At 47.1% G+C, this 18,337-nt stretch overlaps 4 protein-coding genes across 4 annotated transcripts; 3 read left to right on the forward strand and 1 right to left on the reverse strand.

Moving 5' to 3' along the window:
* Window positions 1-7,275: 7,275 nt before the first annotated feature.
* Window positions 7,276-7,617, reverse strand: CLUP02_05122 (uncharacterized protein; the record flags this gene model as incomplete). The annotated part of the gene is made up of 1 exon (XM_049284131.1): window positions 7,276-7,617. A coding segment is annotated over one exon (342 nt), but the record flags the coding sequence as incomplete, so codon positions are not given.
* Window positions 7,618-8,325: 708 nt separating this feature from the next.
* CLUP02_05123 (phosphate transporter) lies at window positions 8,326-10,147 on the forward strand (the record flags this gene model as incomplete). The annotated part of the gene is made up of 2 exons (XM_049284132.1): window positions 8,326-9,841; window positions 9,894-10,147. 2 exons carry the CDS (start codon window positions 8,326-8,328, stop codon window positions 10,145-10,147), a joined length of 1,770 nt encoding a protein of 589 aa, XP_049141275.1.
* A 1,877-nt stretch (window positions 10,148-12,024) lies between these two features.
* On the forward strand, window positions 12,025-13,662 carry CLUP02_05124 (salicylate hydroxylase; the record flags this gene model as incomplete). Its single annotated transcript, XM_049284133.1, has 6 exons — window positions 12,025-12,444; window positions 12,506-12,972; window positions 13,024-13,084; window positions 13,145-13,340; window positions 13,402-13,480; window positions 13,536-13,662. The coding sequence occupies 6 exons, from the start codon at window positions 12,025-12,027 to the stop codon at window positions 13,660-13,662; spliced, it is 1,350 nt and encodes a 449-aa protein (XP_049141276.1).
* Window positions 13,663-15,119: 1,457 nt separating this feature from the next.
* Window positions 15,120-18,324, forward strand: CLUP02_05125 (uncharacterized protein; the record flags this gene model as incomplete). Its single annotated transcript, XM_049284134.1, has 10 exons — window positions 15,120-15,226; window positions 15,293-15,496; window positions 15,612-15,774; window positions 15,854-15,882; window positions 15,947-17,604; window positions 17,660-17,708; window positions 17,900-18,017; window positions 18,089-18,100; window positions 18,166-18,215; window positions 18,285-18,324. The coding sequence occupies 10 exons, from the start codon at window positions 15,120-15,122 to the stop codon at window positions 18,322-18,324; spliced, it is 2,430 nt and encodes an 809-aa protein (XP_049141277.1).
* Window positions 18,325-18,337: the final 13 nt, after the last annotated feature.

Genomic DNA, 18,337 nt, shown 5'->3' on the forward strand with positions numbered 1-18,337 from the left:
AAACTTATTTATAAATAACGACCCCCTATTAGAGACGATCCCTTTGGGTATTCTAAACTTAGTAAAGATTTTTATAAATAGGAAGTTTACGAATCCCTAGGCTATGAGGGTCGTCTTTGTGGTAATATAGACGCTATACTTTATAAATCGGTTTATTACGACGAGTATTGTGTCGTAGGGGCGCTTCTTAATTAGCGTAGTTGATATAAATAAGCCTATAATAAAGTCTAGCGATATCTCTTATTATAGCCTAACCGGGGTAGGTAGGGGGCGTAGTAAGCTATACGGTTTATAGTAACGAGGCTTCGTCCGCTAGTATACTATATAAGTATTAATATAACTTTTTATATCCCTACTTACTCTATTTTAGTAATAGTAGCGTTTTAGTAGCGCTATCGTCCGCTTTATATTATAATATCTTACCGTGGGCATATTATAATATGCTTTAATAACCTCCCTCCTTAGCCCCTTATATAGCGGTACGTAGGCGTAGCTACCGTAGTATAGTAGCCCTTTAGAGTCGTATGCTTAGTTTTATTATTACTTTTTTTTAGCTAAGCGAGGCTATTAGTTCTTCTTAGTCTACTACTTATCTTTTATAAAAGCGTCCTCTTATTAAGTAGCCCGTAGTTAACTTATTATTAATAATCCCTCCTTACTAAATACTATTTTAAGTGCTCTTATTACGTCGGAGTCTTATAGAACGAGTAGCTCGCGATCTATAGTTTTAGTAATAAGCTTAAGTAGCTCTTTAAGTACTACGCCGTAACTTTAATACCCTAAGCTCGTAGCCCCGTTATACCTCTTAAGGTACTTTTCGGAGTTCCCTCGAGCCGGAGCTCCTAACCTCCTTTGCTTACTTCTCCGTACTACTATTAGTTCTACTTTTAGAATACTTACTATCCCTTTTACTTAGGAGCCGCTCCCATAGCTCGTCCTCGTATACTTTATTATTATAACTCTAAGGGGCTCTTATATATTTTTAGTATTATAGAGGTCTTCCCTTATTTTTAATAATAGCTCCTCTACTCCGCTATCGTTACTATTTTTACTATAATTAGGTCTTTATAATAGTCTATTCGCTAGGTTTTTTATACCCAGTTTAAACTTAATCTCGATATTAAACGCTACGAGTTCGTTTAGCTAGCGTAGCTATCTTCTGTTTAGTCTTTTTTTTATATTTAGGAACTATAGGTTAAAATAATCTATAAATACTACGACCTAATCTCGGTTATAAGCAAGGTAGTATTGTTAGTTCTTTAGTGCGTTTATAATAACTAATAGCTCCGCGTCTCTTATACCGTAGCGGCTCTCTATATCCGTTAATTTCTTTAATTTATAAGTAATTAGGTACTAATTACCCTTAAATAATTGCGTAATTACTAAGCCGATAGCTCGAGCCGAAGCGTCTATTTATAACTGTATAGGTAGGATAGGGTCGAAATGTTATAGTATTAGCGCGTTAGTAAATACTACTAATAGCTTTTTAAACGACTCTACGGCTAGTATTAGTAGCTCTAATTATTCCGGTTTTGCTTTCCTTAGTAAGTTTGTTAGAAGTACCGTTATCTTAGCGTAGTTATTAATAAATTTATAGTAGAACCCTATAAATCTAAGGAACGTCTATATATTTTTAACGCTCTTTAGAAGTAGCTAATTCGCTATAGCTTCGGTACGCGCGGGTTCTATTTTTATGCCTTCGTTAGATACGATATACCCTAGGAATCCTATACGTAATATATAGAACTCGTATTTATTACTATTTAGATATAGGTTCTATTACCGTAGTTTTTATAGCACGCTGCGTACGTGCTCTTTATGCGCTACGTAGTCGTTACTATATATTAAGATATTATCTAGGTATACGATATAGACGGTATTAACTAGGCCGCTCAGAACGTTATTAATATGCGCTTAGAAAGTCGCGGGTGCGTTAGTTAGCCCGAAAGGTATAATTAGGTACTCGAACTATTTATATTTAGTATAAAAAGCCGTTTTTTATTTATCGCCCTTAGCTATACGTATACGGTAGTACGCGTTCTTAAGGTCTAGCTTTATAAAAATCAAAATATTAAATAGTCTATTTAGTATTTTTTTAATTAGTAGTAGCGGCGTTTTGTCTTTTTATATAATCTTATTAATTGCTCTATAGTCGACGCAAAGTCGTAGCTCTCTTCCTTTTTTAGGTATAAAGAGGATAGGTGCTCCTACCGGGCTTATAGAGGGGCGTATTTAGCCCCTAGCCTTTGCTTTTATTAAATAATCGCGCAGGATCTCGAGCTTATAGTTTAATAGCGGGTAAATAGGTCCTTAGGGAATAGGTACTACGTTATTTAGCTCGATATAATAGTCGTATAGTGCTCTATTTAGTAGCGAGATAGCTTTTTTTTTTAAGAATAAGTCGTTAAAGTCTTAGTAATATAGCTTCTAGTCCTTAGCTACGCTCGCTAGTACTACGTCGCTATTTATAACTAGGTTAATTACGATGTGCGCGAGTATTACTAAAACTAAGTCGTCTAATAGCCCCTTTTTTAGGGCGTCTAAGCGGATATGTCGTTCGTAAATTAGATATTACTACTTCTTTTATTTCTAACTAATTAGCGGGTCGATATTTTTTAGCTAGGGGAAACCGAGGATAAGCGTAGGTATCGCAATATTAGTTATTACGAAGCGATATAGCTATGTCTTTATTACGTAGTCGCTATTAGTAATTCGAAGCCGTAAGTAGTAGCTTCTTAGCGTCTCTATCTATTTACCCTCGACGTTTACTAGCTATGGCGATAAGTAAATTTATAAATTAGCGTTAAAGTTATTAAGTAGCCCGATACTAACTACGTTCCCTTTTACTCTCGAATTAATAAGGGCGCTTAGCTTTTCCTATATATAGTTTAGGCGTATATAGGTCGGGACGTTTAAGTACCGCCCTTATTAATTACTAGCTACTCTTCTTACTAAGATAGTATTTAAGCTTGTTACCGGTCCGCGCTACTTAGCTAGGGTAAGGTCTAATTAATAGCTAGCGGCCTTATGCCCCTTTTAGTTATATTTATAATATATAACGCTCGGGTAGTTATTAGCGAGGTGCCTAGTTTTATTATAGTTATAATACTACTAATACTGCTCCCGCGGTCGCGGGCAATCCTTTATAATATAGCTAGTTTTTTTATAATTATAGTACGTAGTATCCTTATTAGGCGAGTTATAGTATATTCCTTACGTATTTAACTTATTAGCGCTCTAGTATCTTCTCGCTAACTTATTCGAGTTTAAATTAGAATATTACCTAGGGGACGTTCGTAGGCTCCTTATTAATAATAAGGATTGTTCGATACGTCTTACTAGCGATACTAGTTATAAATAAGTCCACGGAAGTTCTATTTATAATACTATTATAAGGCGTAGTTCGGGCCGTAGCTTACTTATTAGCGTAGAGATCCTTTATTTTTCTATCGGGATATATTCTAATTCTATTTCGAGCTTATTAATATAGCTAACGAACTTATTAACTTTTTTTTTTTAGCTTTGCGAGGCGCTATTTAGTTATATACTCGCTATTATTCCTTAGCTAGCGGGATCGGATAGGTTATTTTATAAGAAGGTCTCTAGTTCCTCCTATATAACCTAGTTTATTATAAAACTGGGGGTCTTTTAGTAGTTAAAGATATAGTATATCTAGGAGGTTTTTACGCTACTACTTAGGTAGCTAACCGTATATACTACTTTATTGCGGTTTATTTTTATTTATTAAGCCTATAGGTCGAAGTAATAGTAATAGTTAAAGAGGAAGCTTTATAAATCCCGTACCGATTTATTAGCGTATAATAAGTTAGAGAGGGATAGCGGTTTAAACGTAGACGTTCTGCTTATAGTACTTATTTAAGTTAAGAGGGAGTTAGTAAATAGGGGCTTAGGTAGTACGAACTCGTTACTTTATCGTCGCTCGAGCGGCGCTTTAAGTACGGCTTTGCTTATTAAACTATCCTTAGTCCGGGGGTTTACGTTTCCGTTTATATCGAAGCTAACGTCCGAGGCTACTATAGCTAAGACTATAGCCCTTAGCGCGGGGGCTAGGCTATCCGAGGAGCTTTATAAGCGTTCTAAATCTACTTATTTTTTATATAGGCGCTCTTCGTACGTTACGATAAGGATTTCTTTTTTTAATTATCGTTCTTATTTTTATAGTTTTACTAGCCTATTACTTATTATTTAGTTTAGGTATTAGCGAGTAAGGGTAAGAGGTTCGCTATTTTATTTAAAATTTATTAATACTCTTAGTAATACGGTCCTTTTACGTCGCCGCTACGTTAATAGTTCTGCCGCGCTTCGTTCTTATATTATCTACTAGGGAGGAGGCGACTTTAGGGGGTTTAATAAAAAAGAGTCGTCTTTTTTTTTTTATTATAGCGCCGACTGCGCTCTCTTATTACGTTTCGTTCTTATTAGTATTTTAAGCTTCTAGCCTAGTCCCCTTCGTAAGTAGAGATTTTAAATTATTAATAGGTATACGATATAAGGAAGAAGCTTATAAAAGCTAACTACTATTAGGGTTTAAAAGAGGAATTACTAAAATCTGCCCTTCCCTCGAGGTGTACTACTAGCGCTCTATATATACCTAAGCTGCTCCTTTATTACTTAGTCCCCCTCTTTATGCCCCCCTAAGCTATCCCTTAACCGACGAGGCCTGACCGGCGAGGCCTGACAAAGGCTACTACTTATTTAATAAAATAATTAAATTAATATTAAATAAACGAGGCCGTATTATAATTAAAGTATAGGATAAAGGAATATTACTTACTTATCTTGGGCTCGTAAGGGGGGCTAAGGGAGCTACTGCTCTCCCCCGAGGCCATAGCCTCGTACTTATACTTTTTAACTTCCCGCGCTATAGTAATATAAGCGCGGTTTCTAGCTATTTATTTTAGTAGTATTTAAATAAAAACGATACTATTAATAAAAATCCTTTCTTAACGATATATATATATAAGAACGCGGGTATAGAAGCGAAAAGTAAGGGTATATACGTATAGTAATAATATAAGTATAAGTTAAAGAGGGAAGGAAAGTTAGTACTATGGGTAGCGGTAAGAAATTTATATATTTACTACCCTTAACTTATAGGTCGATTATTTAGCTAATAAGAGGCCGTCCCTTAGTCGTACTTTCTATTAATAGTATAGCCTTAAAATTACTTATAATAACGAATATAGAAGTTAATCTATAGCTAATTTACCCCTCGCTTATAACTCTATACGTAGACCGATTTATTTTATAATTCCTTTTATAAATAGATTCTTATATAGTAGTATTTAGTTTTCTACTTTTAGCGGACCTTTTTATAATAATACGGGTAGTTAAGTACGCTTTTTCTAAACGTATATTCGTTTAGGGGGGTATATTATAATAACTTTAACTATTTATAGCCTTATTATACGTTACGTAACCTCGGTTATATAATTACCGAGGCCTACTTTGCTCGCATCCTCTATATTAGAGCGAGCTTCGTACCTATTTCCTATTTCTAATAGATAACCGTTCTCTTTATATACGTCGATGCCCCTACAGTGACTCTACGACACCATCGGTAATCCCTTTTTTTCCTCTTTCAAACCGCTTTTGTCATGCCTGCAAACTTTCATCAATCAGTAATGTCATTCCTCAGGTTCCGTTCTCATTGATTGCCTCACTGCCAAGGTCCGGCATCACCCAGGTACGAAATGAAAGCCTCTCCGAGATCCTATCCTCGAGAATCGATGGAAATTACCATACGCATCTGCGCTTTACGACATGATGGTATTTCGAGTCAACCTACAGTTGCACTCGGAGTAATTCGGCATATCATTGCTGCAGACTAAGTAACGTAAGATACATGTAGGTACCGGTAGTGAGTTGGCGGACAATCCCGCGTGCCAAGACTGTGAACGAGTCCCACAGACAGCCAAGCGTTTGATATTGAAGGGAACGAGTAGTCGACCAGCGGGTAGCTTGTGTTCAATCATATTGGACTTAGCCGTTTGCTTTCCGCGATTCAATCAGTGTTGCGTAGTTTCTGTAGCATTGAAACTTTCTTCACAAATCACATGCGTAATGCAGCATCTGGAAAGGAGGGGAAAACAGCCTTGATCCCTTAATTACCTTAATCGTCGATTTCTCTCAGCAATAGACTCCCTCGAATGGAAATCATCGTCAGCGACTGTCGTTGCACGTATACGTGATGCACCTCACTCTATCTGAGGTACAACTACGTGGTAAGCAAGTTGATGTTGGCTCGCAGGTTTCTTACATAGTCACATCTGTCATCTACAAAAGGCTGGCCCTAGAGGGAATTATGGAGCTCCTGGTATTACGTGATGAAACGAATGCCAATGTTCACTCTATTAAGCTTGAATGAAGTAAGGTTGCAGAATAAACAAATGGTCCGATGTTGATCAAACCGCATCACGCCGAGAAAGAATGCCGGCCTTGGCATATCGCCCGTCAAGTGCCAACTGAAGTTCTTCTTTGACAGTTCATCTTTGGAGGCTTATTTATAGCAACGGAGCTGATGAGGGTCCAAACAGCGCCAAGTGGCAGCCCGAACAGCTCACACCAATAAAGACAAATACCACAACTTCGAGGTTTTGAGCGCTGATCACACGAGTTCTCCTCGTCTTGAGAGTCTTGGCGGTCCCCGGCGAGAGCTAGGTCCAATGAGCTTCACGTCTCAAAGAGCGTCGTGATTGCGTGGTTGCGACAGTAGTGCCGAGCCACTCTACAGTCCGTACTGACTTATCGCGTGGGATCGACTTGCAGTCTTAGTAAAGATGCCTGACTATCTCCATAACGTGATGTAGCAGACTCCAAATTCATGGATACCTCATGAAGTCAGGGGCCTTGGCGGGCTTGTATCGAAGCAGGTGCCGAAGATATTATTGCGTTGCGCTAGGATCGAAATGTACCGCGCACTTGCTGTCCATGCTTACCTGCTGAGTACTTCCAGGCTTCTCCGCCTCAGTCCCCTTCGACTGTGAGGTCTAAGTCACTTATTATGTGCAAGTTAAATCTCTCGCAAATTCGATCCAGCACCGCAAAGTAGTCTAGGGCTATAGTCATTCAGGGGCGTGATGCACATTGGGGCTGAGGTAAGGTAGCTAGCTGCACTGCTGCAGGGCGATAGCTGTGACAGTTGGAAGTTGGACCATCATTTTTGAACATCGCAGTAGTTTTCGATTTTTATTGCCAAGAGGGCAGATCAGCAGCTTCAAGTTGGTTTTGTGTAGACTCGCTAACCCTCGTAGCTCAGTCTTGGCTGGGGCTCACACCTTCTGGCAGAGCTTCACTTCGTGACTCGTGCAGCGCTATCGCCCAATGCCAAAAATCTGACCGACGGAGCTTATCCAAAAAACCATCCGGAGGAAGCTTGGCCGCTTGCCTCGGTCGCCAGAGAGGTATACCGAACGCTACCCTACCAAGGAATCTCGGAAACTCCTTGTTCGAGGAACGCAGAAGAAGTGCAAAAGAGGAAAAAGCTCGCGTGCCCTCCTGCCCAGTAGATTGCCACCGTGCTCTCAGAGAAGCAAGAGGGCACGCGACAGCGGACTGGTGTCGCGCTGCTAGCGTCAGATCACAGGCTTGGCGACATCACGACGAGGGTTGGCAACTTGAGCAGAGGCTCAACAGAGACACTGAGAAAAAGCCATTCTCGATCATCGAGAGCATATTGAGACGACAACGTGCTCCCATACACCACTCTGACTGGCTGGATTTCCCTGACGGATCTGTTTTTGGTACCTTGAAAGCCAAGAGGGCCAAGTCCTCCAGTGGCACCCGCTTCACCAATCTCAGCTCGCTGTGTGGATGAGCGCAGAGCTCGGCGCAGACTGGGCATCCGTCAAGAACATCCACCGTAATGGGTCGAGGACTCGCGACACTGGCATACCGGGGCGAAATGCCATCTTGTAGCTTACTGAACAGTATTGAAACAGACAGGTACCGTTGAGAAGTTTTTCACCCTTCTCTCCCCCTCCTCTTGTCACCAAGACTCAAACTGAGGTGGCTACAGCCAAGAACTCCAGAAATATGAACCCTGAAGGGCTTGCCATCGAGGTTGTGGGGAAGGAACCAGAGCTTCCAGTCGCCTTAAAAATAATGGCAAACTGTCAGTATAAAGATCGTGGCGCTCCGGGGCTTTCAGCAACCTTGAGAGAGAGGTCAATAAGCCTTCCCACTTTGAGCGCCTCTGCCTTCGAGCTTTCTCACCTTTGCAGGTGAAACCCTCTCCCTCTCCTTTGAACTCTTTCTTCCCCGGTCCCCCGGAAGACAAGAACACTTCCCAAATCAGCCTTCATCATGGCTGTCCCTGTCCTTACACAGTATGACTGGATCATCGCCGTAATTACCCTCGCCTTCTGCGGCAGCTCCATCGGTAACGGAGCAAACGATGTCGCCAACTCATATGCCACCTCCGTGGCAGCTAGAACCTTGACCATGCCCCAGGTTGGCTTCCTTTCCATGTGTACAGAGTTTTTCGGTGCCGTCGTCCTCGGCTCCAAGGTCACTGGCACAATCAAGAACAACATCATCGAGCTCGACCGGTTCCGCACGACACCTTCGACGCTCATCCTCGCCATGGGCTGCGCCGAATTCGCGAGTGCTTTCTGGCTACTTGCTGCTACAAAAGTCGGATACCCGGTCTCCACGACGCAGACCATCGTCGGCGCGCTCGTTGGTGTCGGTATCGCTGCCCAAGCACAGGTTTCCTGGGCCTGGAGTGACGGCAGTGTTTCCCAAATCGCCGCATCCTGGGGCATTGCTCCTTGTATCTCGGCTGCGTTTGCCGCCATCTTGTTTGGCAGTCTCAAGTTCACCGTCCTGGAACGCGAGAACTCTTTCGAGAAGGCTATGAAGGCAATTCCTTTCTACCTGGCGTTCACGGCTGCTATTCTCGCTCTCTTCATCACGGTCGAGGCCCCCGGTGCTCCGTCGCTTGAGGAACTTGGTGCCGGTACAGTATGCGGTATCATCCTCGGTGTCTTCTTCGGCATCCTCCTCCTCTCCTACATTTTTTTCGTGCCTTACGTCCACCGAAGGCTGGTCAAGGAGGATACTCGCATTCGTCTCCGTCACATCTTCCTCGGCCCTCTGTTGTACATGGAGAACCCGCCAATCTACCTGCCTGCGAAAGGAAACGAAGTCGTCATCGACTACTACGCAAGCGCCCACGATGATTCAAATGTCATCAACGAAGGCGATATCGAGAAGCAAGCTGTCAAGACCGAGGGTGGCAACGATAGAGGCGAGAAGCTGATCGGAAACGACAGCAATTCTGATACACCTTCCCCCGTCCCCATGTCCCTTGAGGATGTTGAACGTGGCAAGAAAACTCAAGAGAACCCAGCAGTGGTGCAACGATACAAGCGCATGCCCGAGCCCGAAGAGCGCTTCCTTGCCCCGACCGCCCACCTCCCTATTCACAACCCTAGACGCATCTGGAGCTTCATCAAGTACTTCTTCCTACAGGGAGTTACCCGTGACTGCGTCACGCATGCCTCGTCCCAGCTCGCTGCCATCCACGGCAAGGCCAAGAAGTACGACAACCGCGTCGAACACCTGTGGACCTACGCTCAAGTCGCCAGTGCGATGATGATGTCCATCGCTCACGGTTCCAACGACGTTGCAAATGCTGTCGGCCCTTGGGTTGCCGCCTACCAGGTTTACATGACGGGTGAAGTTAGCGAGAAAGGAGACACTCCGATCTGGATCTTGGTCGTCGCCGGCTTCTTGCTCGGTGCCGGTTTCTGGTTCATGGGTCACCACATTATCAAGGCTATGGGAAACAAGCTCACTCAGCTTTCACCCACAAGAGGTAAGCCAGCTTCCTGTCGAAGATGATTTCTTGTCACTAACACCGCTCTCAGGATTCGCCATGGAACTTGGCGCTGCGATTACCGTGCTTTTGGCCAGCCGTCTCGGTCTCCCTGTCAGTACCACACAGTGCTTGACTGGGGCTGTTATCGGTGTGGCTCTGATGAACTTTGACGTTGGTGCTGTGAACTGGCGTCAAGTCGCTTTCATCTTCTCGGGCTGGATCGTCACATTGCCCTGCGCGGGTCTCATCGGTGGTTTGCTGATGGCGATGTCGCTCAACACCCCTCAGTTTGGCCAGGGGTAAGAGTACTCGACAAAAGGTTGCACGAAGATGGAGCATTGTAATGGCGTTGGTGGTTGAAATTGGAATACTCATGAATTGAAGGTCACGTCAGAGGCGTTTGATGGAGAATCATGGCCTGGATAGCAATTCAATTATGACAAAAGTTTACATCTTGGACGTCGCTCTCTCTCACTCCCGAATCAACAGCCTCATGAGCAATTTCAGTGTCTGTTAATGTTGCAAACAAATATGATGAAGTACTTAACTTCACCATTGCGTCTCAGTTACCTACACGCCAACCATGATGGAAGTTCATGGTACCCGGCAGCATACTTACTTCTTGTGTACATCTTGATTCGACCCTCGTTGGTAACTAATCATGGGCTTTGAGGCTTTGTGGTATTGTCAATTTCGTTCATTTAGATGAAGGTACGGTAGTAAGGGGTATACGGTTGTTCTCCATAATCCATTCTTCTTCATCTATAAGCCTACTGGTGTAAGTATTTGATGATGGAGAATGGCTGGACTTCCGGTCTGAACAATGAAACATACCTATCTTATTGACGTGAAGTGAGCAGGGTATCTCTAAGCTATGGCGACTACCATACATCACGCTGAAAGGTTGGGTTTCGCGAAAGATGATTTACCTACTTACTTTACAGTTGCAATGGCAGGTTTCGTCATGCCGAACACTAGCTCTGGATAAAGTACTGGTGCATTTTATACATTGGTTGCCTGAAAATTGTCGAGAAACTGATTTGAACATCTTGAAGCTGACAGCTCAAAAACAGAGGGATTGCTGGATAGAAAGTTCGTTTTCCGAAATGAGAAAGAGCCGATGGAGTGGCCAACAGAGCCTAGTTGAGTTGTTTCACCGAAGATGATGAAATGACTTTCTAGGATTCCATTGTTAGAGCCTTTTTGGTTTCAAAAAGAACCTAGTAGCAGTGGATTGTAGAGCTCATGACGCGCGGGTAATGTCACGTCGGATAATCAACCACAAACAAAGGTAATACTGAGTTAAGGCTAGGTACGACGGTTTGGTAGCTTCGGAACTTCCTAAACGTTAGTCCAAACTAAGCGCGATTCCCTTCTTGCGTGCAACATTGCCCAGAAGAGTCTCCGTCGCGTACGCTGGTTGGCCAAAGTGAACGTTGTATCGCCAGGCATTGCCTGTTCATTTTTCCATTGGCTGCAAAGTCTGGGGTCAAAACATTCCCAACGCCACTCGCTTTCTGGCGGCTTTGGCTAGTCGGATGACCAAAAAGCCGTGCGATAATTAGCTACGAAGTCAAGCAACTGCCCTGGATCGACACATCGACACTGTTCGGATGCACTGTGATGCGGATGGTCGGAAGCAGACAGCGCACAAAGATTGCGGTAATTGCACCAAGTGGTGGGCGGGCCGCGCACTTCTTACAGATAGGATCTCGGATGTCAGCCGAGACCCGGCCCGCTGGGACTAGGTGATAAACAGTACATTCATTATTGGTCGACTTACATGGAACATCCATTGAGGGTATCCAGTTCGGGGATCTTCAATAGGTTATTGGGGGATACTGTTGGCGGCGGTTATTGCACCTAATCCCGTAGCCGCAGCCCAGACGAGATGGTCTCAGAAAGCTGATGGTTGTTATCGACGACACCGCGGAAAGCCGCACGCACGGGACGGAATGGGGTAGAGATGGGACAGGAGGGTGTGGTGATGCTTCATTTGACAGGTACCGCCCCGACAATGAAGACGGTCCATGAGTATACATATCGCGGCAATCTCATCGTTGTCTGTCTCTTTGTTTCATCATTCACACTCCATCGGACTGAGCACTCTTCTACTTCTTCATTCTGAACAACTTTGCGATACCCTCTTTGACAAGCTCAGTCATCATCAAACATACAAAATGGGATCTATTCCAGCTGGTTGGAGGCAACTTGATGTCGGTGTCGTCGGCGGAGGCATCGGCGGCATGAGCGTCGCCATCGCGCTACGCCGGGCCGGACACAAGGTTACCATCTACGAGCGCAACGATTTCGCCGGTGAGGTCGGCGCCTCCGTCTCATGCGCCGCCAACGGCACCCGCTGGCTGCACGAGTGGGGTGTGGACGTCGAGAAAGGCGACCCCGTCGTTCTGAAGAGCCTCATCAACAGAGACTGGAAGACGGGCGAACCCGTCAGCGTGTACAGCCTCGACGACTACGAGAAGCGCTGGGGTTACGTCTACAACATGTTCCACCGTCAGTACATGCACGCCATGCTCAAGGACACGGCGATGCAGGAGGAGGGCGAGGGAATTCCGGCCAAGCTATTGGTCAACCAGAAGGTGAGACACTCCCTTCCACCCTCAACATTCTGCCAGTAGCTGATCAATTTCCCCATGATAGTGCAAGAACATCGACCTGGCCAGCGGAAAGGTGGAGTTCGACACCGGCCTGACCGTCACACACGACCTCATCGTCGGCGCGGACGGCATCGGCAGCGTGGTGCGTGGCCTAATCGGCGTCAAGCCGGAGAAGCGCCCGGCCGACTCGAGCTGTTTGCACGCCAACGTTCTCACCGAAGACGCCGTCAAGGCCGGCCTTGTCGACTACTCGCAAGACGCCGCGCTCGAGTACTGGGGCGGCCAGGAGGGCAAGTCGGACAAGATCGTCCTCTCGCCCTGCAATGGCGGAAAGCTGCTGTCATACTACTGCTTCTTCCCTAGAGAGAAGGGCGACTACGTTGACCAGGCTTGGGGTGTCGAGGACCGCCCCGTCGAGGAGTTGCTGGCGCCGTACCCTGAACTTGACAAGCAGGTCCTTGCGCATCTCGCTATCGGCAAGGATATCCAGCCCTGGCGTCTGTGGATGCAGTAAGTTATCCAATCATTTACTCTCGGTTTATGATTCTGACATGAATGCAGTGACCCTTACCCTTACGTCAATAAGGACATGGTTTGTCTGTTGGGTGATGCGGGACATCCTGTAAGTCGACAAACTATCTATCCATTCGATGCAAAGCCAATTCTAACCAAAGCCTTTCAGATGATGCCTCACCAAAGTCAGGGTGCATGCATGGCCATCGAAGATGCCGCTGCGCTTGGAATTCTCTTCCACCCCAAGTACTTCAACGGAGATGTTAAGGATACCTTGGAAGTTTACAACACCGTTCGTCTGCCCCGCGCCACGCGCGTGCAGTCTGCAGCTGCCAAGGCCGCATACAACATCAACGAGCGTATTGGTAAGCCCGATAAACCAAAGTAACCTTTTTGAAGAAACACACGAAGCTCATTCTCACTCAGGTTTCTCAAACAACACCAGCACCAGTACATACAAGGTTGCGGATGAGAGAGCTAAGCTCACCATTGAGGAGATGAACGGGTAAGTTTCACAGCTTCCAACGACATTTTCCTCATCGTGACTAATGACGTGACAGATACGACATGTACAAGGACATCGAGGAGGTCATTGCTCAACGGTCGGGGGCACCCTTTACCCAGAAGTTTATCAAAGGACTGCCCATAGGACTGGAGCTTTCTCCTGGCGTCATCGTTGGGCAGTAAGTGGCATGGGGCTTGCAAAAGCTTGAAGCTGCTTCTTTCTATTAAACCTTTGGGCATTAATTGGAGTTTTGGGTCAGGAGAGGATTGCGATATGTTCATAACAAATTATTCCCAATATTCAAATTGTATAAAGCATGATGGACCGTGCCTTTGTTATGAAGCATTTGTGCCTAAAGTGAACTAAAAAACTGCAGGGTCATGAGAAGCCGAGAAACCGTCTGACGATTCAACGCGCATCCTACATCTCCCGCCGAATCTAGATGCACACTCCGATCTGTCCAATCATTCTTTCAACCAGTGACTGCAGGAGGCTGGGTTTATTCTTCTTCTCGACCCTCTCTTGCAGAGCCTCCGTGCTTTAGCTTGCAACGAGAGATATCAGAAACTGTTTTCCCCCCAATGACTACCTACCGAGTCAAAGGTGCACAACTCTCGTGCATGCACAACTCATAGGCCATCACATCTCATGGCTACATGCCTCCTCACCCACCAATATGTCAGCAGTCCTCGAGTCGCCTTTCTCGCCTCAAAACTTCGACAGCCTCACCCGATGTTGGTGAATGTCCTCCTTCTTCCCAGATCTTCAACACCATCCTCACAAGCAAAGAGCGGTAGAAACGGCCGCCGTCAATGTTTCATGCAGCCAAGGGTGCTTCATGCAAAGGGCGGTGGAGGCGATCGCCAAATGTGACTGCATCCCCCTGCTGATGGATGAGATATCCAAGGATGTCCAAGGATATCCAACGCGAACTGCGCTAAAATGTCACTGGGGTGGATCTCGAAAAGAATTCTGCAGGTGTCCCGAGCTCCCGGGGGGAGAAGAATGCCATATCCAGCAAGGGTTCGTGAGAAAATCTTCCAATCTTTCCCAGGAGCCCTGGACGCGGTCGTCCGGCGAGGCGACGACGCGATGCCAGCGGTGAAGAAAGAGGGCGGCACGCATAGAGGGCGGTGATTGTTTATGCGACTCGCGAGCTTTTTCTTCGGTGCCCAATGTTTTTTTTTCGACCTTCCATTTCGTTTAATCTTGGTTCAGGTTTAGTTGGCCAGCCACTTCGGTGGGCCGCACCACCCCTCGGCGACTCCAGAATGCTATCCATCGAGAGGTTCACGGACGGTGGACGGCCATTATTGATTGCTTTGATTTGCCATACCGACTCTCTTGGTGGATACCATACGAATACTGAGCTTGAGAACTGCGAACATGGTTATCTCGGGCTGATGAACCGACGAGCACATATATATGAGCATCAAGTCCAGTGTTCACATTTGCCTTTCTTCTTTCTTGTTTCCTCATCTCTGTTTGGTCACAACTCACGACATCTGAGACCTTTGCATAACTGCTTCTCCGTCTAGCAGTTGCTTTTCATTTGGCGTGACGAATTTCGCTTTTGGTTTTCCCGTCTTCTTTTTTGTTTCCTGTTTTCCGAAATTACGGCCGTTGATACCCCCTCACAATGTCTCCCGCGCTTTTTGAGTCTCACCGGAGAACCCCCTCTGGTCAAGACCCCGAACGTCGCAAGTCTGGAAGTGGTTTTCTCTTCCTCAACAACCGCTTCAAGAGGTACGTTTTGTTTTGTTTACTTCATAGTTGTTTTCTCTCTTCAGTTGTCTCGGCCACGATATCCAGCTTCACCGCTCTTCTTTCTCTCTATCCTCTGCCCACCCCCCTGCAAGCATCGCTAGCCTCGACCCCTGCCTTTATGCTGGACCCTGAAAGGGGTCCCGCTTCGACCGGACCGGCTGCAACAGCGGGCGCCGCGGCTCTGAATATCTCCACCAAAGATGCATGCCCCTCCAGTTGTTCAACGGTCCATCGACTCAAGCTCGACAAGTTCGTCGTCTTGCATGTTTGACGTGTCTGTCGCGGCTCCAAACAACAACGTCGACACCCAACCAAACCCAACTCGCCTCCAATCAGCTTCCCTCTCTTACACGGGTGTTCGTAGTCCGCCAACACCACCCGAGGGTGACGCGCCTGATGACTCCTTTGCCCAGCATCGTCACTGGCAGGATCAAGATGCAATGACGGAAGACCCTCAAGGAGGGTGCCGCTCTGCCAGCACAGTCGTGAGGCATCCTAAAAGAGTGTCGCCGCCGCGGCCGCCGTCTGTGCCTTTACGAATATCCTCCCTTCGGTAGCGTTCCTTGGTCTTTTTCTGCTATGCCCTCGCTTCCCATGCCACTCCAGTATTGTATCAGCTCCTTCTCAAGGAATCTGTACCGGCACAAGTTATTGACTTATATCAACGTTGGATGAGACTTTATACTAACAAGGGAATAGAGCCCCTACCACAAAGACTACCAACGAAAATGCCACCTCCAGCCCCCCCACTCCGACTTTCGGCCCCGTCAAGGATGGATACTTCATGAAGCGTTCCGACTCCTCTCAGAGTATCCCCTCTCTGGTCCAATCAAACAATGGTGATGAGGTTAAGAGACCCATGACCGCTATGCCCGGCCGGGAAAAGTCCTTCCTCGGCACCAAGGAGCCCGCCGTCCCCGCCGTTCCCTCTATCCCTGACGAGAAGGTCAAGCCCACGACCGTCCCCGAAGAGAAGGAGGATAACACCCCCTCAGCCCCCGCCGAAGCCGAGTCCGCGAAGCCCAAGGCCGTTTCCGTAACCGAGACTGCTAAGACCGCCGAGGACGACGCTGATGACTCCTCTTCTGAGGATGAAGAGGAAGACGAGGAGAAGAATGAGGCCGAGGCACAGGAGCCGCAGGGTGCCCAGCTCGCAACTCGCGTCGCCATCCTCCCTCCTCGCCCGGCTACCCCCGAAGCCGACAAGAGAATCTCCTACCACGAGGACTCCGACCTCCACATCAAGGTCCGCGACTCAAATGGCTCCCTCATCGTATACTCCGTCCGCTCCGCCGCTCTCGCATCTGCCTCCCGCGTCTGGAAGGAGCTGCTCGCCAATAACACCTCCAGCGTTATCGAGCTCCAGTCTCCCGCCGACACAGCCAGTGGTCTTGATGTGCTTTTCTCCATTGCTCACTTCAAGTTCCACGAGCTCCCCACTATGCCCAACGTCGGCGACCTGTACGACCTGGCCCTCGCTTCCGACAAGTACGCCGCCACGCACCTGCTCGTCCCCTTCATGAACGACTGGGTCATCGCCCTGAACCGCCACGTTCTCATGGCCGGCGCCCGCAACGATGAGGACAAGACTCTCGTCCTCAGCTGGGTCTTTGGCGAGGCCCGCTGGTTCAGTCGCGTGCTGGCCAAGGCAGCTTACAAGTCCCGCGTCGGACCTGACGGAGCCCTCCAGGACTCCAAGGGCCGCCCTTGGAAGGACCAGCCCATCTCGGACGAGGTCATTCGCATGCTTACCGCCACCCGCGCCGAGGCCATTGACAAAATCATCAAGGCTGTCAGCAACCCTGTCCACCGCCTCCTGAACCCCTCCTGCTACCCCGGCGAGGAGATTCGCTACTGCCACGCTGGCACCGAGGATGGCACCGCGGAAGACTGCGAGCAGCTCCTCCTCGGATCCGCCATCATGGGCTTGACCAAGTCGAAGCTGTGGCCCCCTCCCGAGCCCGCCAAGATCAAGGTCAGCGCCGTCGATCTCGCAAGGGCCTACGGCGAAGTCCGTATCCGTCGCTACCAGACTCCCGGTCTGCGCTTCAGAGACAGCTCGGCCGAGGGCGCGCCCGTCGACGACCCTCACGCCAAGTGTGGCTTCGGTCACCGTGAGGTGATTGAGAAGATCCTCAACACGCCTGCCAAGATGGCGTCCAGCGTTGTCGGCCAGTTGATTACCAGAGCCAAGAAGTCTGGCGCGTTCGCCGAGGAGCTTTTCGCCGATTTGAAGGAGTACGTGCAGGATGGCGGCGCTGCTGTTGAGGGTGAGGATCTGAAGAGCGATCCCCTTCACTACAAGCAGGTTCGCGTTAGAGCCAACGGTGTTGCCGAGAACAAGACCCCGGCTGATGGTAAGCCCGTATCCACGTCTTTAAATGTAGGATGACATTTGCTGATATCTCACAGATGATGACGATGAGGACGACGACGATTCCAGCTCCGAGAGTGACGAGGAGTAGAAGTCTCCATACATGAAGCCTGCCGGTGGGAATCTGTGATAAAAGTTTTACGTATTATGGTTTTGTCTTTCTATGATGTGTCCAAGCATGATTCATTACGAACAATACCCTTAGAATGTGTCTAGATCTAATTTTATATATCTCCTTTGTTGAATCAATTTGAGCACCAAACAATGATCACACTCAGACTTATTCCAGTGCACGACTGGCCACCTCAGTATGTCCCTAAATGGGTTTGCATCATCATTTATGTTATTACTGGAAATATTTGTTCATCAGCCGATCATCGGATGTGTCTCATCTCCGTAAGGGCTAGACCCAGTTGAGACCGGCAGCGTGATATTAAATGACGACGTGCAGAGTGAGACTGCATGAGGTTGACGCAGACGTGTGTGATGTTTGAGTGAGAAGTGGGAGTGGAAGTGAGAGTGAGTGTGAGACTCAGTCAATCAGGGGTTGATTGATGTCTGGGAGTACGTACCGCTCTTATGTAAGGAGGTGGTGTAAGTAAGGGAAAGTGCATGTCGAAAGTGCATGTCATCGGAGGGGTTGCTTCCTGCTCCTGACATCAGTTCAATTCAAATTGCTCGCCAGCTTTTCATTGACGTCTAACATACAAATTCCA

The sequence above is a fragment of the Colletotrichum lupini genome, chromosome 3 (genome assembly GCF_023278565.1).
Source record: "Colletotrichum lupini chromosome 3, complete sequence".
In the NCBI taxonomy this organism is placed as follows: Eukaryota; Fungi; Ascomycota; class Sordariomycetes; order Glomerellales; family Glomerellaceae; genus Colletotrichum; species Colletotrichum lupini.